Source organism: Artibeus jamaicensis, unplaced genomic scaffold (assembly GCF_021234435.1).
Source record: "Artibeus jamaicensis isolate MK-2021 breed Jamaican fruit bat unplaced genomic scaffold, CSHL_Jam_final contig_1128, whole genome shotgun sequence".
NCBI classification, from domain to species: domain Eukaryota; kingdom Metazoa; phylum Chordata; class Mammalia; order Chiroptera; family Phyllostomidae; genus Artibeus; species Artibeus jamaicensis.
In genome coordinates this window covers 569,334-596,370 of record NW_026521220.1, presented here as the reverse complement: position 1 = coordinate 596,370, position 27,037 = coordinate 569,334, and the positions used below count along the sequence as shown (strand labels likewise).

Genomic DNA, 27,037 nt, shown 5'->3' with positions numbered 1-27,037 from the left:
CACACTCTCCTCCTTAATTAGAAGAGTGCAAGCTCAGGAGCAGTCAGGGGCAAACGCCAGAGCCAGCACCCTACAGAGGAGAGGGCAGCACACCGCGGCCCAGAATTGCTGTGGGTGCCAGTCCTTACAATCCTGAGGTGCGGGTTTTAGTCCCACCAGCCCCCAGAGTCTTGCTGGGAACAGGTCTACTCAGAGCTTCAGTGTTTTCCTGGACCTTAGGTTTTTCTATTGTTTGATTTCTCCACATCCCAAATTCCACCTGCTTCATATATCAGAAATTACTCAAAATTATTGGTTTCTTGATGGGGCCTTTCCCATTTCCCTCCCTCCCTCCCTCATTGCTTTTAGAGACCGAGGGAGAAAAACACTGATCAGTTGCCTCACATAAGCACCCCAACTGGGGATCGAACTTGCAAATGAGTATATACCCTGACCAGAAATCGAACCCACAACCTTTCAGTCTAAGGGACAATACTCCAATCAACTGAGCCACAACGGCCAGGGCAGAACTTTCCCATTTTCTATCTTTGCTTTAGGTTCATTGTAATTTTTATATTTCTCCTGCTGTGCCACTGGGACTTTGGGAAGTAGTGGAAATACTCATATATATGTAAACTCAGGTTACCATCTTGAACTAGAAGTTTAGAAGTATTTATTTGTAAATACTTTGTAAGTATTTTGTTTGTAAGTTTTTACATCAGATCTTTCTAGCTTAGGTGCTAAATCCAAGCACTGGTGAAAAGTACTGCAGGCCAGGTCTAAGCAGTGTGGCCCTGGTGTCACCTGGGAGGCAATCTGGGGCTCCAACCACATAAATCACCAATGTTCTACTCAGTTTTCTTATTTAATCTTTTTTCTCTCTGCCCTGCAGAATGAATAATGTCTCCTGATTGACCTTCAAGTTCACTGGCTCTGCTACATGTCTAATTTGCTGTTTAAGAGATTCAATAAATTTTTCAGTTCTAGAATACCTACTAGGGTTTTTTTTTAGTTTTTACTTCTGTGCTGAGATGTTTCCACTACAAGCATATTTCCCTCTATGTCCTGAGTGCAGTCATAACAAGTGTACACTAATGCCTAAGTCAGGATCACTTTGAAATACACGAGGACGGACCATGACCAGCCAGGGTTTCTTTGGGGGGGAGGGGGTGGAAGACTCTGACACCTGACTACAGTGACGGCTGCCGAAGTGTCTGATGGAAGGTCTCAGCTCCTCGGTAACAGTGCTCCTTGTCATCAAGTCCATCACACCAAGCGCTGATTAGCATCAACTCCAACGCTAGAATTCTCTAGGAAAAGTTCGTAACTCCCCCGAAACTACAGAGACATAACAACTAAATGTAATGCAAGAAACTTGTTAGGATACTGCTTCTTATTAAAAAAAATTAAAGATTTGAACATGGGGTATTAATTGTTACACCTAGGCAATGAGTGCTAACTATACCATTCTTATAGTATTTCTGCATATTTGAACTTTTTGTTTGAAAAACTGGGGAGAAAAGCTATATGGATAAAAATTTATTCAGAGTTTTCAGCCATTTTATAATTAACACCCACATAAAGTTACTGTAATTTTATTTTGGCAATGATTCATAAATTTCCACCCAGGATCCCTTATCTTTTTTTTTTAAGCAATTGCCACAAGGGGTCACTCTTTCCACACTCAGATCAAAAGTCTTAGAGAAAAGGCTGTATTATCAGTACTAAATCCAAAAATGCATTGAGCTTCCAAGTTAATCTGAAAAACTTTAGAAACGCTTACATTTAGAAAGTAAAATTAGATAAATCCTCTAGCTGAGAGGTAATGAAATAAAAACTAGATATGTTAAAATAAAAGTTTTTTTAAAACTTTAGAGAAAGGTTATCTCTATGATTATCACTGACTTAGTGTCCAGATACTTCAGAATGTTCTGATAACCCTGGGGTCCATCTGCAGATGCTGCGTCAACTACCTAGAGCTCAGAACTGCCACACGATGTGTCTGGGGCTCCTGAAAATGGCCCCCTGTTGCCTGGTAAGTTTAAACCCTCTGCATTCACAGCACGTGAGATCTGGCTCAGCGATGAATCTGCCTACTACCCTCTGTCAAGGTTAGAGCTCAAAGGAGCAGTATCATGAACTGAAAGTTTAGAAAGCTTTGACCAGTGCATTTCCCCCAAATGTCACTCCCATTCTCCTTGTGCCCCACCTGGGCATCATTAAAGTGTATTGCAACTTAAAATTTGTTCACATTTGAGGAATCTTAATGAAGAGTACATAAATACATTATTTGGAAATTTCAAACTTGCAAAAATAGTACAAAGAACACCCATATACCCTTTTATTCAGATCTGTCTATTGTTAAGGTTACCCATTTGTCTGATTATCTGCTATCTTCTCTTGATCGATCGATCTATCTATTTATCTAATCAGATCTACCTATTCCTAATGTTTTTCTAAACCCTTTAAGGATATATTGTACATCATGGCCCTTTACCTCCAAGTATTTAGTGTGTGGTTCCCAAGAGTAAAGGACATCCTCTTATATAAGCACAGTACAGTTACCAACTTCATCAACTTATGCTAATGCATGCTAGTATACCAACCCCATTCCAATCCAGTCATATTGTCCATTTCAGCGTTTCCCCCCTACAGCCCCGGACCCAGTCTAGGCAGAGGTACTGCATTTAACTGTCCTGTCTCCTTAGCCTCCTTTAATCTGGAACTTTTCCATAGCCTTTGTCTTTTATAGATATTGGCAACTTTTAGTAATATGGCACCACCCACTCCTGTGTTTTTAGCAGAACATGTCTCATTTTTTGTCCCTTTAATGTTTCTTTATAATTCAAATCATGCCTCAGCCAGAATACAGTCAGGCTGATGCTATGGCCACTATCTATGTGCCTCCGTCACTTACGTGACCACTCTGTCACACTGGGGCCTGATGTTCCCACTGTATTGTTTTTTCTTTTCCTCACTTGCAACATAATCAACAGTCTGTGGGAAGGCATTTTAAAATCATGCATATTTCTGTTCCTCATTAAATTTTCTCACAGAAGTGCTCTGTACAATTTTTGCAATTTTTTAATAAATCTGATATAACTACAAAATACTTTTTAAAAACTTCTATTTTAAAAAGCAAAGCAACTTAAAATTAGAGTCTCGATTCTGCTATATTATAAAATCCCCAACATACGGAGGAAAATCAGATAAATAAACAAATAAAAACCTGTGCCTTAGGCACAAGATTATGAAGGATCAATACTTTTGTCTCAGTATACTTGCAACCACTAGAAGTAGATAATAAATAGCTTTTTCTAAGATCTAGAAAATAATAACCCCATTAGCTTTTTGCTTAAATAATTTTCCACAATTAACCAATTTTAAAATAATGATCCCACTTAACAGTTCTTCAGGACACAGTCTGAGGACTACCAATAGTGTGGGCTGCACTTGACCACATGTATATTTCTGCTAGCCTCTGCCTTTGAACGCTGCAGTCAGAATCAATAGTTTTTATTTTGTTACTGAATGTAAACTACTTCCACATGTTAAAATGGGTAGGGCAAAAAAGGAATGAAATGTTCCCCATCACTTACTCTCTAAATCAGAAATAATGAGGTTGTCATGAAGTTTCACGGCTCGATGCTGTTCTACTTCATCTTCAAGTTCAAAAATGGTTTCTTTCATGTCGCTCCTTTCGGTCTCTTTTTCCTCCAGTTCTGATCTTAATTTTTCTAATGTCATGTTCAAATCTTCTATTTGTTTTTTAGCTTCTTCTTGGAAGGCTCTGTATTCATCTTCTACCTACACGGAATGGATGGTGCAGATTAGAAAAGTTAGAGTTGCTTTAAAATAAATTCTAGAACTGAGGTTTCAAATTGAAGCTAAGTGTGAGTTGCTCTTCATGAACTAAAACACCTGCATAATAATTGTTTAAAAGCATGAAAAAGCAACCTAAAGCAGAACTTTGTGTAATATACTAGCAGAATTTGTCACTGTATCACTGACTAAACTTATATTGATGAATCATTGAATTTAACTAGACTATTTAGGACGAATTTTGGAAATTTTCCCTCCTCCAAAGTTTGGACTGAAGGCATGCATTTGATTAATGATTAACATGTTCTCCCATAAAAATAATGTCCCATTTGTGACAGTTTCAGCACCAAATTAATAATGCAAACAAAAAATCTCAAATATTGTCATTGCAAAAGTACTGGTTCGTAGTGCCCCTAACATACACATGTACTCCCAACAATTCACACATCTAAATTGTATATCTAAAAGTCATCACTAAAAAAACCAAGGTCTGTGTTACTCAAATTTTGGCCAAAGACATACTAATATCTCTTACTTAAAAAAATCACTGCAGTAAAAAAGGAAACAAAATGTGAGATAGAATAGTTAGATAACTCATGCGAATAAACACTATACCAGCAGTCACGTGGGGCGCAGAGCCCGGCCAGACCACCAGCAACCCGGGGAGGAGTTCTGAGTCCTCACAATCATGCTGCATGTAAAACAAGGGAACTGAACTAAAGATCTCGAAGGTCCCCATCTCAACAAACCATAAGCTGCTAAGAAAAACCATGGTCTCCATATTCCAAAAATATACTTTTAACTTACAACAAAGTTCTATTTGAAAACCTACAATCACAAGAGAACAGAAAGTGGCAGACCTCCCCTGGCATAATGGGTCTCCATCCTTGTGCCAAATACATTAGAAATAAGGATGTAAAATTGCATGACATGCTCCCCCGGGTGTACCCAGAACCAGGACACATTCTATTGTTAGTTCAAACTCTAGCCCCATTCTCTCACAGGCAGGAAAACAGTAATAACAAAATGCAGGCGAGTGAAAGTGATATTGTTAGAATACTTTTGCCTCTACTCCAATAAAAGAAAACCAGCCTCAAGCTTTAAAATTATCAGCTTAAAAAAAGCTAACAACAGCCCATACATGTGACACTGGCTCTCAGTAAGCATGCTGTGCACCACAGCTGCATGGTGCTGATCCAGAACATTCTATCTACTTAAACAGTACCTTTGCAATGGCGTCCTGCAATCGATTGGCATCATTTCGGGTATGAGCCAGGTCTTCCTGAAGGCTACTTGCCAAAGTCTCTGCTTTTTCTTTGTCTAGCCTGACGCTCTCCAGGAGATCCTGAATATCAGATTTGTCTCCAGAGTTATGGATGGAGTACAGCTCTGCCACTTTCTGCTTTTCATTCTCTAGCTGGGCCTTCAGGCGGTTCATCTCGATCTGGTCACTGGCCACTGTGGCTTTGTACTCCTCCAGTGTGGCTGCCAAGGCCGCTTTACCCTTCTGCTCAGACTCAATAATTCGCTCCATATGGTGATTACGTTCTTTGAGCGCCCCTATCATTTCTTGAGCTTCCTTATTGTCTTGTTCTGCCATCTTCAAAGTATTACTTAGATGCTGCTGGACACCAAGGAGCTGCTCTCGCTCAAAACGGGCATTCTCAGCGAGATCCATGTAGCGCTGTTCTAATTCCATATAGCGTCCACTTTTTACATCTTCATCTATGACGTAAGAAATGTGGTGCTCATCTAGAAGGGAGCGGAAATATTCAATTTGTCGGCTAAAGTGTTCCAACTTATCACTTTGCTGACACAGAGACTCCATGAGAATAACCTTCTCCTCTCCCAGCCTTTCGTTCTCACTATTCAGCTCTTGGGTAATCTGTTGGAGATCGGCTAGCTCTTGCAGGGTTGCCTGAAGTTCCTCACTTGTGCTGTGCTGGTTCTCTTCCATCTGGTGTATCCGTTCTGTCAAGCAAGCAACGGACACCTCGCTGGCATTCCCACTGCTCCCCTTCCGGGAGCGCTCTGTGCTCGGAACGCCTTCTGACTCTGAGGACGACGGTGCATCGAGGGCGTCATCACTGGATGTGAGGGGCTGGTACACCTCACTGCACTCGCTGTCTAAGTTGTCCATAGAGTTACTGTGCTGATGGTCCATCAGGGTGTTTTCATCCTGACTCAGAAGATCCTCCACTGACCCCGGGGCAGAGCCCTCCACCGAGGAAGTCACAGTCCCCCCTCCATCACTCTGGTTCCCAGGGGTGATTTCTGGGCTCAGGGACTGATAGCCAAACAGTTTTTCAGAATTATCTAACCTCTGCTCCAGGGAAAAGCCCAGCGCATTCAACCTGTCCTTTAACATTCTGTTTTCATTTTTCAGCTGGTTGAGTTCCTCACGGATGGCAGTGTTCTGTTCCTGTAACTGCAATAAAGTGGACTCAACGTCAGTTGGCTGGTGAGCAATAATGGCTTCCTTCTCCTCAGATTTTTCATCCCCCTCGGAATGATCCTCATTAATGCCCAGCTGAGCACGCATGTCTCGAAGTTCATTTCTCAAATGTAAAATTTCCACGTCTTTGGTTCTGGCCAGCGTGAGAAGATCTTTCACTTTGGCTTCCAGAGCAGCTTTGTCACTGATCTGATTGTCTGACTTAGACTTGCTCATGCGCACGTCACACTCCGCGGCAGTGCGACTGCGGGAACGTTTAGCCAGTGCCACGTCATTAGCTCCCTGACCTGCAGAAGGTAGTTTTTTGCTCTGGTTTAGCCGGGTACGTTCGCGTAATCTTTCTCTAGTAGAACTGGATTCTTTATTACCTGTGGAAGTGCTCCGCTTGGTTGAAGAACTTGTGCCTACGTGTTTAAAACAAAGAATTTAAAGCAAAAATATTAGTTAAAACAAAAAACAAACAAACAAAAAACCCCACATACATGCCCAGGTCTAACGAGATAAAATCTAGAGATCTACATTGACTTAAACCTACATTAATCTTGCCTTAGAGCCTGGTTACCGTGAAATTTGGTTCCTTTAGAACTAGAAGATCATTTATCTTTTAACTACCAAGGAAAAAGAAGTTATACACTGAATTGTACACTTTAAAAGGGTGAATTTTATGAAATGTAAATTATATATTTCAATATAGCTGTTAAATTAAAAGAAAGTTATACACATTAATTTGAATCTTAAACAGGCTTTTTCTAAAAAAAGATTTTATTTATTTATTTAATTTTACAGAGGAAAAGGAGGGAGAAAGAGAGGGAGAGAAACATCAATGTGTGGTTGCCTCTTGTGCACCCCCTACTGGGGACCTGGACCACAACCCAGGCATGTGACTTTACTGGGAACTGAACCAGTGACCCTTTGGTTTACAGGCTGGAGCTGAACCCACTGAGCCGTATCAGCCAGGGCTGAATCCTAAACAGGCTTTAAACAGGTGGCCAGGGACATAATATCCTAGAGCAAGCTGGATAAAAATGACCCTAGGATTAGCCAGTCAGGTGGCAAATTAACTGTAGAGACAGATGGGAGAGAAAGATCACAGAAGAGCAAAAAGGGAAAGGCAGCCTCCAGAAAACCCAAACATCTAAGCTACCTACAGTAAATACAAAAATGTCATCAAAATAAATGCAAAAAATGTTCACATTACCCTGCCTGGTGTGGCTCAGTGGACTGAGTGCCACCTGCAAACCAAAGGGTCACAGGTTCAATTCCCAGTCAGAGCACATTCATAGACTGCAGGCCTGGTCCCCAGTAGGGGCTGCATGAGAGGCAACCACACATTAATGTTTCTCCCCCTCTCTTTCTCCCTTCCTTCCTGTCTGTCAAAAAATAAAATAAATAAAGTCTTTAAAAACTGTTCACATTAAAGAATGCCACACGAATAACAATAATAGCTAACACATCGTTGGCACTCACACATACACATGCGTGCATCAACCCTACACATAAATTTATAGGGGCCTCGCAAAACTCTAAGGTAGGTACTAGATCTATATCATCTTGTTTTACAGAGAAAGAAGATCACACAGATGTGAATAACTTGCCAGCACCCCACAGGTAATAAACAGGTGAGGCAACATTCAAACCCAGGCAATCTGGCTCCAGATCTGCAACTTAACCAGTATGCTCTGCTGCAGGGATCCCCAACCCCCTGGCCGGTGCACCCACGCTGGTCCCTGGCCTGTCAGCAACCGGGCCACCTAGCAGGAGGTGAGTGGTAAGCTTCACTGGCATTGCCATCTGAGCTCTGCCTCCCGTCTCCCCCAACCCCATCCCCAGTCTGTGAAAAAAACTGTCTTCCACAAAACCAGTCCCTGGTGCCAAAAAAGTTGGGGACCACTGCTCTACTGCATCTCTAAATGTTAGAAAATAATGATGCATTAATGCTAAATAATGATGACACATTAATCAAATATGCTACACAAATTACACTAGTATTTAGGTGCTAAAATGTTAAACCTGTGAAAACAATTGACATGACCCATTGTTTAACATAAAAGTAACAGGAATATGTTTAAATACCCATAAACACAAAACAATTAGAATATTTTTTACTTTGAAATAATATCTAGACCTAATTAATGAGTTTTTTAGAGAACCTCTTGGTTCTTTATGCGGCAGGTGTCAGGCTGCAGAAGTAACAAGGAACAGAAGAGCTACACGATGTATGAAGACGGTAACTGTGCCAGGCCTCAGGTGTAGCAGAGGGAAGGGAACTGCGGCTGGCCACAGAGAGGTGGAAGGAAGGGCCACATGAAAAGGCAAAGTAAGGCCACACAATTAACAAAAGGAGCAAGAGGTTTCTACAGGTTCTGGCAGAAGTAACACCTGCTTGAGTGTGGTTGGTAGGGTAATAATATGGGTGTAATTATTTTAGTTTTAATTCACACGCTTCACATAAAATGTCATATGGTGTGCTTCAGTGTGATACTGTTATGTAACAGAATTATATACTTATGATTTTTGTAATGAAAGAGTTTATAATAAAGAAAAGGGGGCGTTATTTGTGCCAGACCCTGATATAGCTCTGAATGTCATGGAGAATTCAGTGACAGATGTCAACAAATGTTCCTGAGCAGGGAAGAAACATAAGGAAAGAGCCTTTTTATGGAAATTCATCTAGAAGATGCCAAGTGGAACACATGAGGAAGAAGGGAGAGCAATGAGGAGGACACGAGCAGGCAGCGCAGTGAAATCAAGCCCTACAACGCAGGAGCTTCTGAGACCTAGATCTCTGCAAACACAGAAGAGGCAACACATCAGCAACAGACGTCAGGGGCACAAGTCCCAGGACTGGGAGCAACAACTGCGGATGGAGGCCGAAGAGGACAAGGACCGGTGTAACATGTTCCCCAATACTGGTTCCCCTCCTCATTTCTGTAACTCACACCATCATCCTCACTAAACCAAAAGCCACGCTGAGAAAGGAAAGATCTGTGCGCGAATAAGAAGCAGAAAGGAACAAGCCAGTAAAGAAGAAAAGAACCAATAATGCACCCAATGGAAAGGAGATGTAAAGAAACAAGAAGAGAGGAGGAGACAGAACACGGAAGAAGAAGAGCTCCCCTTCTGGGACAACTGTGACGAGGAAGCAGATGGAAGACTCTGAGGTACAGACAAGCGCAGGGGTCTTGGGGAACTCATCAGGAGCAAGTAAACACAGAGCGAGTGAACTGAAGAATTATGGGTATTGTTATGAGCTGCATTGTGTCCCCCAAATTCACAAGCTGAAGCCCTCACCCCCAGTACCTCACAATGTGACTATACTTGGAGGCAGAGTGATTAACTTGAAAAGGTAATTAAGTTAGTTAACATAGGGCTGTTAGGGTAAGCCCTAATACAATACAACTGGTGTCCTTATAAGATGAAGCCATTAGGACACAGATTCAGACAGATGACCCTGTAAGGACAATGAGAAGGCAGCCATCTGCAAGCCAGGGAAGAAGGCTTCAGAAGAAATCAAATCTGCCGACACCTTGATCGAAGACTTCCAGCCTTCAGAACAGTGAGAAGTTGAATTTCTGTTGGTTAAGCCACACAGCCTGTGACATTTTGCTGCGGCAGCCCCAGCAAACTAATACTGGTTCCGGGGGTTATAACTGAGTTTAGCTGTGTTAGGGCAGGTGGCACTGGTCAGCGGGGAGCCATGTGCACAAATACATGCGATCTCTCTCATCAAATTTAAAAGCTGAAAACAGGAGGGGATGCTGATAGTATTAGAGTATTCAGTTTCCTTTTAACCACACAATAGAGTATTTCATTTCCCTCTTACCTCACAAACTGGAACGTTAAGTGTGGTGGTGGCCCCAGACTTGAAGAGTAAAAGATCTCAGGTTCAGTTTTTACTCCACCACCAGCTTTGTGGCCTGGTACAAAATAGGCACCCAACATTAACTGAGCAAATGAACGCAGGGCCTTGGGATGGACACTTGAGCTTTCTACGCATAACTTTCTAATCTCTAAAACGAGGACAGCCCTGGCTGGTGCGGTTCAGTTGGTTGCAGCATCATCCTATAAACTGCAAGGTTGCAGGTCTGATTCCCGGTCAGGGCACATACCAGGGTTTTGGGTTTGAATCCTAGTCGGGGTGCATATGGGAGGCAACCAATTTGTTTCTGCCTCTCTCTCCCTCTCCCCCTTTCTCCCTCTCTAAAACAATGAAAAAATGTCCTTAGGTGAGGATTAAAAAAATGAGGATAATAACAGCCTCTGCCTCACAGGGCTACAGTAAGAATAAAATGGAGTAATGCCTGGGAAGCACAAAGTAAAACATAACTCCTCCTGGTAATCATACCACTGCGATTACCTGCTCTTACAATCACCAGTGGGGCACAACCTGGGAGAAAGGAGAACACACAGAGGGTCAGAGCAGGAGGGAGGGCAGCCGGGCAACCCCGGCCGGAAAAGGCCAACACACACAAGAAGGGCAAACAGCCTCGATAATGATGATAGGCAGTCCGACACAGTTTTTACCAATTTGATTTCAAAGCTTTATTACAAATACATGATCTTATGTTTATTAGAAGTGTTAGTTTTTTTTTTCTGTAAGTTTAAAAGTAAAATATAAAACATTACTCCTTGGACTATAGGATGAGTTAATTTAGGGACTCATCATATTTCAACACAAACTGCTATTTATGAACCAAAAAAGAACAGTAGAACTGGAATGAATGAACCTAGGCACTGATCTTCAAAAGCTGCTAACGTTGTGGAAAGAGAGACAACTAAAAATGATGTGCCTCCCACAGAGACAGCCAACATCCATGAAGGAGCCCGGGGGAAAAAAGAACCTCCACCAGTCCAATCTGGGCTCTGGATTCAATGACATTTAAAGTAAACAGAGGGAAACAGAGAAACATAGTCAAGGATATCATGAAGATATGACAAAATCTAGAGCACAGAAAACTCTACAGTCAAATGAGGAGTTTCTATAGAAATTAAATGGAAAGAAAAAAGTGAGCAAGCCCATACATTAAAAAAAAGACTTAAGAGAAACAAACCCCCAATTATTACATATGGATCTTAAATAAATCCTGATTCAAACAAATAGACAGTAAAAAATACATTCGCAATATTTATTAGATGGAAATTTAAACTTACTAAATAATTTACAATGAAAGGAATGATTATTTTAAGGACTGATAATGGTATTTTGATTACACATTTTTTTCAATCCTTGTATTTCAAAGACAAGGAAGTACCTGTGGAGGAAATTACAGGACACCCGGTACTTACTCTGAAATAGTAAAGGAGAACAGGTGGGGGTTGGGGAGCTAAGACCCACCAGTAGCTGACAGGACAGATGAGCACACAGGCTGATATGCCCATCAGTTCACTTTTGTACAAGTCTGAAAACACCTATCATTCAATGGAATTCCCTATACCACTATCCTCTGCTTCGTCCAACAAAAAGGCGGTTTAACCCTCAGAGTGAAAGCCACGCGTACCTGTGCTAATCTTGGACTTGCTCTCCACGGTGCTCATGGCAGGGGCAGACGCTGAGGATGCTGTGGAAGGGCAGGTGCTCTTCTTTCCCTTAACACCATTAGTCACTGTCGCCCCTCCAGCCATTCCGGCTAAAAGGTCATCACTGCTCTTGGTCTGAAAGCAACAGAAAAATCAAAATAAATTGACCAGATGAAGCAAGATTAAATAATATTTTGAGAATAAACAAAGCTCTTGACTTACAGTGAGTTCAAGAGTTCACGAAGATTTTCTTACATTTGGCAAGCAATGCATCATACTATGCTACAGAAACAGAACTTCTCGACTAGTTTACAAACCATCACTCTTCTTATCAATATATAGAAATCATACACGTGATCAAAAGTTTTATGGAAGCCTGCTGTGTTCCCACATGAGCCAGACTCATTGAGGGATGAGAGACAGTTGGAGACACCCTCCCTTGTAATTCCTTCATAGGACATGACTTCCGAACAGCAACCATTTGAGTGATGCCACATGGGCTGTCTCAGGAAAGTGCCATTATGCCACAGGAAATGCCACCTTGCAATTTCTAGACAGAAACATCACTGAGAATCAGAAATAATCTTCACTGAATAACCTGCATCAGAAAAATTCTCCATTTTTTCTTACCTCATCTAATTTTTTAGTACTCTAATTTATGCCAAAATTAAAAGGAGATTTTTTAAAGGCTTAGGTAATGTATAACAAAAACTAGATATATTATGGTTAGAGTGAGGGTTAGCCTAAATTTTCACACTACTTGAGAAAGACCATTTGTAGTATTTATTTATATTTTATAAAGACGAGCAAAAAAGCACAAGCATTTCGCAAAGAAAACAAGTACTCTAGCCCTGACAATGTGGCTCAGTTTGTTGAACTGTCCTGCAAGCAAACCAAAAGGTCACAGGTTCGATTCCCAGTCAGGTCACAATGCCCAGGCTGCAGGTTTAGGCCCTGATAAGGGGCCACGTAGGAAAGGCAGCTGATTGATGTTTCCCTCCCACATCAGTGTTTCTCTCCCTCTTCCTGCTCCTCTCTCTAAAATCAGTAATGATGTCCTTGGGTGGGGATTAAAAAAAAAGAGAGAGAAAGAAAGAAAAAGAAAACAAACACCCGGAAGAAACCTGTTTTTACTTCTCTTAGAAATGAGAGAGAACACAGAGAGTTAAAGATCGATTGGAAAAAAATAAAAAACTACCCTTCAATAAAAAACCAAAAGGTTTTATGTCACTAAGGTAAAGGCACAAGTCAGTCAACTAATTTATGTTGTTTTCTATCTGGAACCTTTCTTACCCTTAAATAATCATAACGAATTAATTTCCATAAATTAAAATGGTTCATCTATAAAAACAATTTCTAAAATCTCTCCTATTTCTAAATGTCAGTGGTCCTATATGGAGTACATTCTATTCTTTTCATTCATATGTGAAGATTATTATGTAGTAGTGTCATTAGGCAGGTCGATCAGTCTTACTAAAAAGAGGCAGAAAAAGGATTAATATTTTAAACAAATTAAACGGAAATAAGCTTTGGCAATTTAGAGTTGCACGTTATGAAAAACCTAGGTTATATACAATAATAAGGAAGGAGGATGTACATTAATTATTAAGGATTATTCATATTATTATGAATAGTTTAATTAAATTGGTCATTAACTATGATGCCCCCAAAACTGTAAATCCAAAGTTACACCTCCTTCCTGTCAACTTGTTAGTCAGTAAATAAACTCACCACACTCTTATATTTTCAAATTATCTTTTACAGTCTGTTAATAAAAGTTAAAATGACCTCTGAACTAATTTTCCTTCCTCCAAAGTCAAATATTCTTTTTTTATTTAATCTTCACGAGATATATTTATTAATTTTTAGAGAGAGAGAGAAACATCAATGTGAGAGAGAAACGTGGAGCAGTGGCCTCCCGTACACGCCCCGGCCAGGGACCAAACCCACAACCTAGGTAAGCACCCAGGGATGGAACCGGCAACCCTTTTAGTGCACGTGACAACATTCCAACCAACTGAGCCAAACGGCCAGGGCAAAGTTACATATTCTTAACTTTCATAATAATCACGCCTACAAACCACCCTACAGCGTCATGTGAAAAGTGGCTTGCCACACTTCTCTGGTTACGTTCAGTCTTTGGGTAATAGCGAGTTAAACATAAATCAGAAGACCAAATGAGAAACTATGACAGATACCAAAACAACTAGCAAAGTACAGCACTGGCACATGAATAAGCCAGTGGAACAGAATCGAATCCAGGAAGGAACTGCATAGACACTTGACTTATGACCAAAGAAGCAGTATAGAAAAATAAATAGGTTTTTCACTAAGTAGTGCTAAGTCAGTCGTTTACTCAGAAAGAAAAATAAAAATGAGCCCTACTTCATCCCATTTCAAAAACAAATCCTGTGCTGGTTGGGTAGCTCATTTGTTAGAGTATCATCCTGATATGCCAAGGTTGAGGGTTCAATCCCCAGTCAGGTCACATACAAGAATGAACCAACGAATGTATCAATAAGAGAAACAACAAATTAATGTCACTCTGTCATGATACATTTTTCAAAAATTCCAATGGCTAGGATTCAAAAGTCTCAATCATAAAGCAAAAGACTAATGAATTTGATTAAATAAAAACTGAAATCTAAAAAAATTTTTTCACTATTGTGTGGCCAAAAAAATCATAAGCAAAGTAAAACATTATACATATATATGCGTTACACAGAAAGAGAAAGAGAGACACCCAGAGAAAGAGAAAAAGAAAGAGAAAGAGAAACTAGGAGGACTATATGCACAATATCTCACAGATGAAGGGCTATTCCAAGTACACAAAGAACTCTTAAAAATCAAGGGGAAAAAAAGACCAAAAACCACACAGAAAAGTGAACAAAACAGACAACATATAATCAATTCTCACACACTCATAAATAAGCCTTGTCTTTGGGACTCAGTATCTAACAGACCTGCATTTGTACTTACCCTTTACCCGGCGATCCCACTTCCAGGAACTTACCCTGAAGGCGCACCTCCAGTAACACAAAAACACCTATGTGTGAGGTTACTTACTGCAGTCTCGGTTGGGACTGCAAAGTACTGTCCTGTAAAATGCCTTTGCAAATGAAAGTAGCTGCGTCAACTATAGCACATCCATACAATCAAGCATTAAACATCTATATAAAAAAGAATGTCACCCCAATGAAAAAATCTATAAATAAAAGAATGAGCAAGACTGCTGCTATAAACTGGTATGGAGACACTGCTAGAACACATTAAGTGAAAAAAAGCAAAGTGCGAAGAAAGTATATCTAATTCTGTCAACTTTTATGTTAGAATGAGGAAATAAAAGATATACATGTATCTGCTCAAAAAGAAACACAGGAAAAATAGAGTAAAGGGTGCAGAAAGAGTAAGAAGTAGTGGTGGGGGGAAAAGGGCACTTCTCTGACATGCGTCCTCATCTGGTTCTGACATACAGAACCACGTAAGGACTCACATGCTCTAAAGAGATAAACACAAAACAAACAGAATAAGCCAGGGCGGGGAACCCTAAAAATAAACGCAACAGGAGCAACTGGACCCAACTGGGGGTGTCCAAACAAAACATCTTTTGTAACATAGAACACTGACCATAAATTCCCAAACTCCCAAGCTAAAGACAAAGGAAGTATAAATATTGAACAATAGATGGTAGATTTGTTTTTTGCAGTGGTATGGGTGAACAATTCTCTATCTTCTATACACACTAGGATTGAAAAAAAAATAGGTAACTGTATTACAGATAATGACAGCCAGGCTTTGGAAGAGATTACTGTGAACCTTGTGTGTTAACCAGAATTGAAAGTGTCAGTGGGAACTTGGAGGTTTTAGTATCTATGGAAAGTGGCAGACACAGAAGGTGACTCATTTATGCACATTATCAATGTGTGTGTTTCCTATCTCTGTCCACCGAGAGGGCTCAGACACAATTCACTCAAAAGCAGCGAGTGCGCCTAGCTCCCAGAGGGTTTACCTCCTCTCCTCCACTAAAGGAACAAGGCTACTGAGGTGCAGGTTTGCTCTGCTCTGACTGGGTGTGGCTGCAGAGCATGTGCCATTCGCAGTGACTGACTAAGCTCAACACAGATGCTTTGTGAACTTTGCTGGATATATATTATACTTCAACAAAAAAGTGAGAACAAAACAAAAATAACTCTGCACTTCCAACTTGGCTTTTACATGAAACTACCTGCAAGCTTATGGAAATCTGTCCCTAGTTCTTTTACTATTTGTTTTACCGTTCTATAAATACATGTGACTCCCCACAGGTAAACATCCTCTATCAGCAGCAGTCCAGAAAAATGAAACTGATGAATAGACTTTTAGCCACTTTTTAATAACATACATAAAATACAGATCATTTAGTAAAAACATTCCAGACACAAATAATGAAATACTACAACCAGGTATACATGCTTCTTAAGGTAAAATTCAAGTTTCACAGTCTGCATCTTCATCTCAAAATACAAGATTAGTTTAAAATTTCACCTTTTGAGTTTCACATATGGATTACTCAATCATAATGTTAACTCATTTTATACTGAAAAGGCATGATCATAAACAATTGTCAAAACTCATCAATTATTTAGACTCTAACTGAAGTAACTGGAGGTTCTGAATTCCTATCAATCAATTTTTAGAAAAAAGTATTCTCATCAGTACAATGAACGAGTTTAATACTTCTATCAGGACGAACATAAACACCAGAGCACTGCGTGAGACCTGCAAAGTGGAGGCATGAAACCATTTCTAGACAGAAAATAATCTTTTCCACTGCCTGCGATAAGAAAGAATTAAGCATGCAAAGGCCCCACGGCGGTCATCACAGCTACTGACAAGAGTGGGAACAACTGCCCAGAGCTCACTGGACACAGAAGCAGCGCCTCACCCCACCATCTGTGAAGCCCAGTCAGCAGCGAGGCGCTCTGGGTCACAGGACCCTTTCCCAGACCGCTCCACTCGGTCCAACCTCAAACAGTAACTGAAATGAGAGCAGTTAAAAAGAGACGCATCCCCGTACCCTGCCACTATATGAAAAGTGTCATGAGAACACTGCACAGTGACAGACAGGTACACACAGGCATCGCCATGCGAGGACGAGTACATGTGCACGGGGTTTAAATAATTAAAAGCCAACCAAATGCTTCATTCACCTGGCTGAACCATCAGTGCTCCATCGGTTACAGGAGTTCAAGTTGCGGCAGGTGCCTGCATGGTGGAGAAGCACAGTGAAATATGAAAACTTAGAAAAATAAAATAACACTTAAGTGTGTGGGCCTCCAAGTCTCTTCAGTTTTTTTCCATTTTTCTGTTATCAGTTTCCTTCTTCCCTCTGTGTCTTCTTACTTCAATTTCTATTCAAGAGTCTTTTCTCCTGAGCACCCCGACAGCTCCATCCCCTCTATGACCCCCCTCCCCCACCACACACACACACACACACACACACACACACAGAACTTCACCCAACCTGCCTGGCAGCGCCGGCGCCATGGAGAGGCGGTGTGTGCTGGCACGTGAGTGTACCGTTCTGCTTTACAAGCAAGGAGTACTCACTGTTAAGACCAAACTACTAGCAACTCCGATCCAAGCCGCAGAAGATCCGACACGCCTCCTGCGCACACTCCATTCCAACCCTTCAAAGACAATGCCTGCCAGTGATTCGGAGACAAGAGAAGGAAGGCAGGAGCGCAAACCCAGAGCCAGTGTTTCAACCTGTTCTTCCAGTCACGTAAATAACAGGTCACGCAGGGACTCTGCTCCAAAGACAGCCCCAGAAACTGAGTAACCAGTTAGGTCAGAGAATGTCGGCTATCTCCCATGAAAGAGTGGCAGCACCGCCACGGAGGACATAATTCATGATGCTGATGCAGACTAACGGGGGTAGGGCAAAGGTCTACTCCTGGTACTGTCCCTTAGACCACAGGATGACACCAGCAGCTCATAATGGCAGCAGCAAGGAGAAAATCTGGGGGCATCTCCAAGCCCATGGAGTAGTCTGGGTCCAGTTTTGACAACCCTGTAATAGCAAAACCAGCATTTCCTGCTAGATCTTTCAACACATATAAGGAAGTCCCTCACCAGCTGTTCCTGGGAGGTACTTCTAAAAATAATTAAGCCTCAATCTATCAAAGCCCTGCATGGACAAAAGGCTTTTATCATGTTTCAGGCAGTGCTCTGGTTCTCCCTAACAGAAACACTCTCCAGGTTTTCTTCATTAAGTCAGAATTTCCACCCAAACACTACACATCCCTAAAACAAACAAGCAAAAAACAAATGAATTCTGGGCTGAGAAAGGCTGGAAGAAGAACAGAATGCACGAATCTCTGTGCAATGACATTACACTTGACCTGGAGCCATCCAAACCAACACAGACTCGGAGACCACCCACCCAGGAAGACTGACTTTCAGGAGTCAATCCTGCGCTATGAGAAGTTTCTAGAGTGAACCAATAAAAATGCTACACGCACTAACCACTTTCGTACATTCCCCTCATGTCCTCCTGACCATGGCCCTATGAAGCACATGGGAAACCCATGCTTGTCTGCTCCTGAAGCCCATGACCTAAGAGAGCGATTTTCAACCTTTTTCATCTCATGGCCCACAAAAACTAATTACTAAAATTCTGTGGCACACCAAAAAATATATTTGTTTGCCAATCTGACAAAAATAGATACAATTTTGATTCATTCATACTGGACGGCTATTGTTGTGCTGGCTGCTCTCGCTCTTTTTTTTTTTTTAATTAATTTGACAATCTGAGGGAAAAGAGGTCAGTGCCCCAAACTGAATAGTCGGGTACTGCATGTTTTAAACATTTTCACAGCACAGCACAGCACACCGGCTGCAAACCACTGATCTAACGAATCACAATCCTATACTCACGAGAACTATGCCAGCCTTTAAAAGAGTGTAAAGAAAATTAGTGCCACCCAATTTTAATCAGAATTAATACTGGAATCAGTTGTCAGAAAAAGAATAACAGTTATGGCACGTGAAGGGGTGGGGAGGGAGGGAGATAAAACCCCCTGTCTACACGTCTCAGGACTATTACTGCTGGTCATCCTTTAAGATCCACCATCGACCTTCTGGCTAGAAACAGTATCTTCCTACTTGAAAATGCTTACACTGTTTTTCGGCTCTCCCAGGACATCTGGTTTTTTCACGTGTGTTTTAGTTTTTCTGTGTGTGACTCACCTCCATCCATTTCTACCCAAACTCCTTGAAGGCAGACGCTCCCTCCAGCTCACACCAGCACAGAGCCTTGCAAAAGACGGCCACTGAATGATTCTGTTTCATGAACACGCTTACTGTTTGGTTGCACTCATAAAGAGAGACCACACACACCAGTTCTGACCTCTCACCACAGGCTATGTGGTCCTAGCACCAGTAGAGGGCGAACACCAAGTAATGCATATTTAATAAATCACACATCATATCCAGATCCCCGCCTCCTAAAAATCCATCACATAGTCACACGTCACCCATGAATACCTTTGACAATGATGCTGCTGTTCCAGGTTTTACAAGTTTGCCTCCTGCAGATGCTGAAGAACTGTTTTCGGGTTTAGTTTTTTCTACTGTTTGCGTTTTGCTTATCCCAGACACTTTAGGCACTAAGCCAACACTCCTGCTTGCTTTCTTCATTCTGGGCTGCCTCTTCGTGATACATTTACAAGCAAATCTGTGGAAAGAAATGATATGCTAAGAACAAAGCCGAAAGAAAGGTCCTGAGAAATCCGTTTTTGAAAAATTTTACCATGTGATAAGTAAAAATGTTCGAAAGCTAAATATAGATACAGAAAATAAAAGCTGAAAAAATATTAGACTTTTTAATGTACACTATCTGCAAGGCTTTTCCTTCTTGAGTATTAACTATTTTGTGCATTCTAATTCAGTCAGTAAAAAGAATATCCTAGATGACAAATGGAACTGGCTAAATATAACTATGTATTGTCTTTCCCATTTAATGAAGCAATAATCATCCTTGCACCCAAGAACTAGCCATTTTGCAGGTATCAAGGGGTGACTGTACCTTCCATATTATCCAGCACCGTCCTGACTACAAATATTTGTTGTAATATCCCCACACAAGCCAGTAGAATATCCCCAAAATCCTAACATTCAAGATCCAAATATATTTCTGAGTATCTTTTCTTTTTCAAGACAGCATAAAAATTCTTTATTAGAACATTTGTCTCAATTTTTGGCTTGGGAAGAAAAAGAAATTCTATATACCTATAAGGAATATGACAAATTTTATACCCAAGCAGTACATACTAGAACAGGTCCTCAAATAATATCGTTTCATTATAGCATTAATAGAAACTTAACTCTCGTTACATCAACTAGCCTATGGTAAAACTGGTTTTGTTCTACATCATTTCATTGCAGTTACAAGAACCTACTGACAACATCAAGTGAGGACTTACTGACCTTGATTTCACACGACTTGGAATAACACTGGCAGCACACAAAGCTGCAGCCAAATAAACCCTCAAACAGACCTTTATTAACTGAGCTAGATAAGCAGTATGTACGTTAATGTCATGTTTAGAAAGACAAACCACGCACTGCTTTGGGTAGAGTGATACAACTAACAAAAATGAAAGTCTATTTTGAATGCAAAGAGGTTTATGTATGATGAATCTGAGAAACAAAAAAAGTTTACTCTATTTTTATGAAGATATCTACATACTAATAAAAATAAAAAGAAACTTCTTTTTGAAAAGAAGAGGCTCATTCCAACAGCCTTCACAAGTATTTCACCTGGACTGCACTCTGACACTCCAGATTTATCTTGCCCTGACATAACACAAACTGTACCAACTGGTTTGGTGGCCGGAACGGTGAAACAGAGCAAAGGGGCTCTGCTCTACCCTCAAAGGGAAAAGGCTGAGCAGCAAAAGAACACTGGTGCTCACATCAACTAAAACCTCAGAGACTCTTCTCCAGCCTTCCTCTGACTTCCTGGTCACTCCTTATAGAAAATGCTCTACACAGTAGCGGTCAAACTACCCAGATGCTCTTAACCCCTTTGCTTTCTACTTCCTCTTCTATGCAGGTAATCTGCTGACTACAAGTGCATCCTCTAGTTCAGCTCTGCCGTCTGTGTCTCACACTTTCTTAGGGACACCGAAAACGACCAAGATAGAGGCAAGCAGCTCCTCACAGCAGGTATGAGGGACAGTTACACTATTCCCCGACAGTCAGCAGTTCTATGCTTTTCTCACCTATAAAATGAAGAATTAGACTGAATCCACCACTAAATCAAGGTATTGCAGAAAAATCAAATTCCTAAGAACCTTTTCTTCAACTTCTCACTTTCCTTTTTATTTACTCTTTTTTCATAGTCTGTAAATCACTCCTCAACGGTTCATTCTTCTCTTGTCCGAACCCTACGCCTGCATTCACTTCTGCAGCACCACCCAGACCCCTGCTGTTCTCTGCCTGCTCCTCTGCACTGTCGGATTAACCTCCACGCCGGCACTCTCCAACGAAACTCACTGTAGTAACAGAATATTTTACATGTACACCTGCTGCCCAATACAGTGGCCAACAGCCACTTGTAGCTATTGCACACTTGAACTGTGGCTAGTGTGACTGAGGAACTAATCTTCGAATTTTATTTAATTTTAATTTATTTAAATTTAAAGTTACATGAGAGCTACATACTGTACAATGTAGTAGACTGTCCCTGTCCTGCTTCTGTCTCAGTCCCACAGTAAAATCTAATGAACAACCAGTCCTCACCCACTAGAACGACTCTTAAAAAAACAAGACAGTAACAAATGTTGAGAAGGCAGCGGAATGATGGGAACCCTCACACTGCTGCTGGTGGGAGTACAAAATGGTGAGGCCACTGTGGGCCAGCCTGGCACTTGCTCCAATGGTTAAACTCCGTCACCCTAATGATCCAGCAAACCCACTCCTGTACTCCTACAATATGCGTAAGCGAAATGGAAACGCCTGTCCACACAAACACCTATGTACATATGCCCATAGAAGCATTATCCACAACAGCAAAAAAAAAAAAAAAAAAAAAGGAACCCAAACGACCTCATAAAGTTCTCCCAATTAAACTACCATAGAATTCTGTTGACATTTAAATTATTTTTTACTTACTAGCATGTATTTGTTACTTATTGGACACATATTACCATATAGTTCTGTTTATATGCTTTCTGCATACAAAATAACTTTTTGTTTCAATTCCAAATGTCTATCTATTGATGAATGGATAAATGAAATGTAGTAAACCCATTCAATGGAATATTATTTAGGCATAAAAAAGGAATAAAATATGGATACATGATACAAATAGATGAACCTTAAAAACATTGTACCAGATGAAAAAAGCCAGGCACAAAGGAACATGTATTAAATGATTGCATTTATACAAGTTGTCTGGGACAGGCAAATCTGTAAAAATAGAAAGTAGATCTGGGTTGGCTGCTAGGGGCCAGAGGGACATGGATACAGATTTCTTTCGGGGATGAAACATTTTAAAATTAGATTGTGATGATGGTTCTACAATCCTGTGAATATACTAAAAATCACTGAATTTACACTTTAAATGGGTGAATTGTACAAAATACAAATTATATACCAATAAAGCTGTTAATTAAAAAAAATGAACAACATCAAAACAGGACTCCTGCCAACACTGTGAAATACCCAGTTAGAAAAGAGGACTACGGTTTCAGAGACCTGGGAGGAAAAAGCAGCACAGCCAAAAATTTTAAAGATGCTGAGATGCAGGCTGTGCAGGAAACTGGCAACTTTAGATCCCACGAGCTCTCTGAGACCAGTGTTTCTCACCCCCACTGAACACAAAACCCCCTTTCACTAACTAATTTGAAAATATACCTTTACTACTTAAGTAAAATCCAAAGATAACCTATTATATACTTTTTAAGTATATTTTATGGATTATGCTATGACAGTTGTCCCATTTTTTTTCTCTCCTTTATCCCCCTCTCCCTCTAGCATTCCCCCAACCTTGGCTCATGTCCATGGGTCATATATTTAAGTCTTTTGGCCTCTCCATGTCCTCCACTATTCTTAACCTCGCCATGTCTGTTTTGTGCTTACCATTTATCCTTCTTATTTCCTGTACCTTTCCCTTCCCATTTTCCCCCCACCCTCCGTGTGATCTCCATTTCTGTGATTCTGTTCCTGCTCCAGTTGTTTGCTTAGTTTTTTTTAGGTTCAGTTAATGATGGATAGTTGTGAGTTTGTTGTCATTTTACTGTTCATAGTTTTTGATCTTCTTCTTTTTCTTAGATAAGTCCCTCTAACATTTCATATAATGAGGGCTTGGTGATGATGGACTCCTTTAACTTTACCTTGTCTGGGAAGCACTGGTTCTGCCCTTCCATTCTAAATTATAGCTTTTCTGGATAGAGTAATCTTGGATGTAGATCCTTGTTTTTAATGACTTCTATCAGCTCCTTCTTAGACTGTAAAGTTTCTCTTGAGAAATCAGCTGATAGGCTTATGGGAACTCCTTTGTAGGTAACTGTCTCCTTTTCTCTTGCTGCTTTTAAGATTCTCTCCTTATCTTTAATCTTCGGTAATTTAATTATGATGTGTCTTGGTGTGTCTCTTTGGATCCAGCTTCTTTGGGACTCTCTCAACTTCCTGGACTTGCATGTCTAGTTCCTTCGCCAGACTGGAGAATTTTTCCTTCATTATTTTTTCAAATAAGTTTTCCATATCTTGTTCTTCCTCTTCTCCTTCTGGCACCCCTATGATTCAGATGTTTGAATGTTTAAAGTTGTCCCAGAGGTTCCTCAGCCTCATTTTTTGGAATTCTTGTTTCTTCATTCTGTTTCAGTTGAAGGTTTATTTCTTCCTTCTGTTCCAAATCATTGATTTGAGTCCCAGTTTCCTTCCCTTCACTGTTGGTTCCCTGTATATTTTTCTTCATTTCATTTTGCACAGCCTTCACTTCTTCCTTTATCTTGTGACCATACTGAATCATTTCTGTGAGCATCCTGATTACCAGTGTCTTAAACTCCACATCTGATAGGTTGGCTATCTCCTCATTGCTTAGTTCTTTTTCTGGAGTTTTGATCTTTCTTTCATTTGGGCCATATTTCTCTGTCTCAGCACACCTGTAACATTGTAAGGGGAGGAACCTCAGGTATCTGCCAGCACGGGGCAACCCACATTATAGTGTTGTGGCACTGTATGTGAGATAGGGGTCAGAGAGGGAACAGTGCCACTTGCTCGGCCCTCACACTGCTTTTGGTCACTTCCCCCATTTCCCACAAGTAAAGTGCACCATTCTGGGCTGCACTGGTGTTGATTCCCAGATGGGTGGTCTTCTGTACATTCTAGGACCCTGTGAGCCCCTCCAACCGACTCTCCTGAGAGACTGGCAATTTATTCTGCCACTGCAACCTCCATAGACTTTTACAGCCAGAGGTTCTGAGGCTTTATTTTCAGGCGTTGAAACTCTGGGTTTGTGTAGTCTATCTCACTCCCCAGTTGTTCCTCCTGGTTTATCTGCACACGAATGTGAGACTGCCTGGTCCACCAGCTGCCACCTTGTGCTGTACATCCTCTCTGCCCCTCCTACCAGTCTGGATGAATTAACTCCTTAGTTGTTGGACTTCCATAGTTTGATTTTCTGGCAGTTCTGGTTGTTTTTTCATTTTTTAAATTGGTTGTTATCCTTCTTTTGGTCATGCAAGGAGCAAAGCCTATCTACCTATGACTCCATCTTGGTTTTTCTAAAAGAGAGAATCTCAAAAGTAGCAAGAGAAAAGAAGTTAGTTACCTACAGGGGAGTTCCCATAAGACTGTCAGCTGATTCTCAAAAAAACTTTGCAGGCTAGAAGGGACTGGCAAGAAATATTCAAAGTCACGAAAAACAGTGACTTCAGCCAAGAACCCTCTACCAATGAAAATACATTTAGAATTGAAGGACAGATAAAGAACTTCCCAGACAAGAAAAAACTAAAGGAGTTCATCATCACCAAACCATTATTACATGAAATGTTAAAGGAATTTATTTAAGAAAAAGAGCAAAACTATGAAAAATAAAATGTCAAAAAATGTAGGCCTATCAACAATTGAATCTAAAAACAAACTAAGCAAATAAGAATAGACAGTATCATAGATACAGAGAACCTCTTGATGGCAGCCAGTTGGGAAGGGGATGTGGAGGAATGGGTGACGAGGTGAGGTGATTAAGAAGTATAAATAAGTAGTTACAGAATAGCCATGGAGATGTAAAGTACTGTATAGGAAATGGAGAAGCCAAAGAACCTGCACACATGACCCACGGACATGAACAATGCTGGGGGACTGACTGCGTGAGGGAGTGGGGATGCTGGGTGGAGCGGGGCAAAGGGGGAAATATCAGGACAACTGTAGTAGCATAATCAATATAATATAAATTTATTTATTTTGAAAATATTTTATTTATTTATTTTTAGAGAGAGGGGAAGGGAAGGAGAAAGAGTGGGAGAGAAACATCAATGTGTGGTTGCCTCTCACGTGTCCCCTGCTGGGAACTGGCCTGCAACCCCGGCATGTGCCCTGACTGGGAATCAAACCAGCAACCCTTTGCTTCACAGGCCCGTGCTCAATCCACTAAGCTACACCAGCCAGGGCAATATAACTTTGAAAAAGACATCTCTTACCTTCTACATACAGTACATAAAATAGTATTTAAACAGCAAACCAAAGACACTTAAAAATGAAAAATATCTTAGAGGCTTTTTATAGAAAATCTCATATGCAACATCACTGATAAAAAAAAATCTTCTGGTGACTAAAAAGTTATGAAGTAAATCATTTAGTCAACATTTACTGAACACTCATTTTGTGCCATGGCAAGCCAAATACCAATTCTCTGGGAGGTCAGTCACAAAAGACATAAATACATACATGGACATATAAAGATGATTAATAGAAAACATCTACTTCGAAGAAACTCACAGTCTAGTGGGAAAATGATATATAAATGGAAATAATTTCTACTGAAAAAACATGGTAAAAACAGTTGACCACTGAACAACACAAGGGTCAGGGGCACCAACACAATCGAATCCCACACGATCGAAAACCTGAGTAAATTACAGTTGGCCTCCCACGTCCGCAATATAGCTGACCCTTGAAATAAACACTGAGCTTCTCTGAACTGAACCTAAGGAAAAACCCTGCTTTTCTAGAAGCTACCAAAGGTTCATATCGAGTTTATAGTTACCTAATACTTGCAATTCTTTTTTACGCAAACTGCTGACAAACTGCTTTTCTACTTTTCCCCTAATGTTATGAAAATTTTCAAACATACAGAAATGTTGAAGATATTACACAGTAAACACCTCCACTTTTCTCCTTGTCATAATTGTGTAACTTATATTCTGCATAAATGTATACCTGTATCTGTTACATTTTTCATTTGGTGAGATGCAGCTCGAGTTCTGAGCCTTTGAATATTTTAAAATTCTGACTTTAACTTGAAATCCTCAGACCTCCCTCAAACAAGCACTGTGTGTAGTCTAAGTTACTCGTTCACTCAGGGTCCTCACCTGCAATAAAAGGAGGTTGGATTCTGAGGATTTTCCAAAGCACCTTCTAACTCTGAAAATCTGATTTAGGACACTCTCCACGTGACGGACAGCACAGTTGCATGCACTGGACAAAGCAGCAAGGCTCTGTGGGGCCCCACTGGGGCCTCCCTGCTGGCTCAGGGCAGCAGCAGAGCGCTCAGCCTGAAGTCAGGCTCTAGCTTTGACAAACTATGTGACCACGAGCAAATCACTCAAATCAGTCCATCACTTCCTGCCTTTGCAACTCTGTTTCCTCTCCTGTAAAATGGGGTTGATAAAACCTAAAGAGTTTGTACAAAGTAAACCAAGAAAAAGAACAGAAATCCTGACATACTCATTCTGGAAGAAGTTATTTCACCAGGCTCAACTGTCACATAAATGGTGCAGCAATCCAAGAATCCAAGGTCAGGGATGGTTTATTTCAGTGATTCAGAAACTCCGCCCTCCCAAACCATCCAGCCATGAACACATACCAATCCAGCTTCAGAAATAATGCCAGAAGGACCTTAAGAATTTACCTTAACTGTCATTATATTGCATCAAGAAGGATCCACCCAGAGCAGTGAACATAATTTGTCCAGGAAACCACAAGGGCGGTCTGAAGCCACCCCTCTCAGAGGAGCACCATCAGCCCTGGCGCAGTCTGGGACAGAACCCTGGATGG

The 27,037-nt window shown here is 40.8% G+C and overlaps 1 protein-coding gene across 3 annotated transcripts in view; it reads right to left on the bottom strand.

The window, feature by feature from the left end:
- The window catches only part of SPECC1L (sperm antigen with calponin homology and coiled-coil domains 1 like), a 109,776-nt gene that overhangs the window by 64,678 nt on the left and 18,061 nt on the right, over window positions 1-27,037 (bottom strand). For 2 of the 3 annotated variants that reach the window (XM_037158727.2, XM_053664494.1), the window contains exons 2-5: window positions 19,301-19,490; window positions 11,755-11,908; window positions 5,027-6,660; window positions 3,579-3,786 (exon numbers count right to left, since the gene is read on the bottom strand). In XM_037158727.2, coding sequence (XP_037014622.2) covers window positions 3,579-3,786; window positions 5,027-6,660; window positions 11,755-11,908; window positions 19,301-19,453 — 2,149 coding nt within the window. In that variant the 5' untranslated portion in view covers window positions 19,454-19,490. Of the gene's footprint in view, window positions 1-3,578; window positions 3,787-5,026; window positions 6,661-11,754; window positions 11,909-19,300; window positions 19,491-27,037 lie in introns of those variants that run through there. The other variant, XM_053664497.1, reaches the window with a different exon arrangement.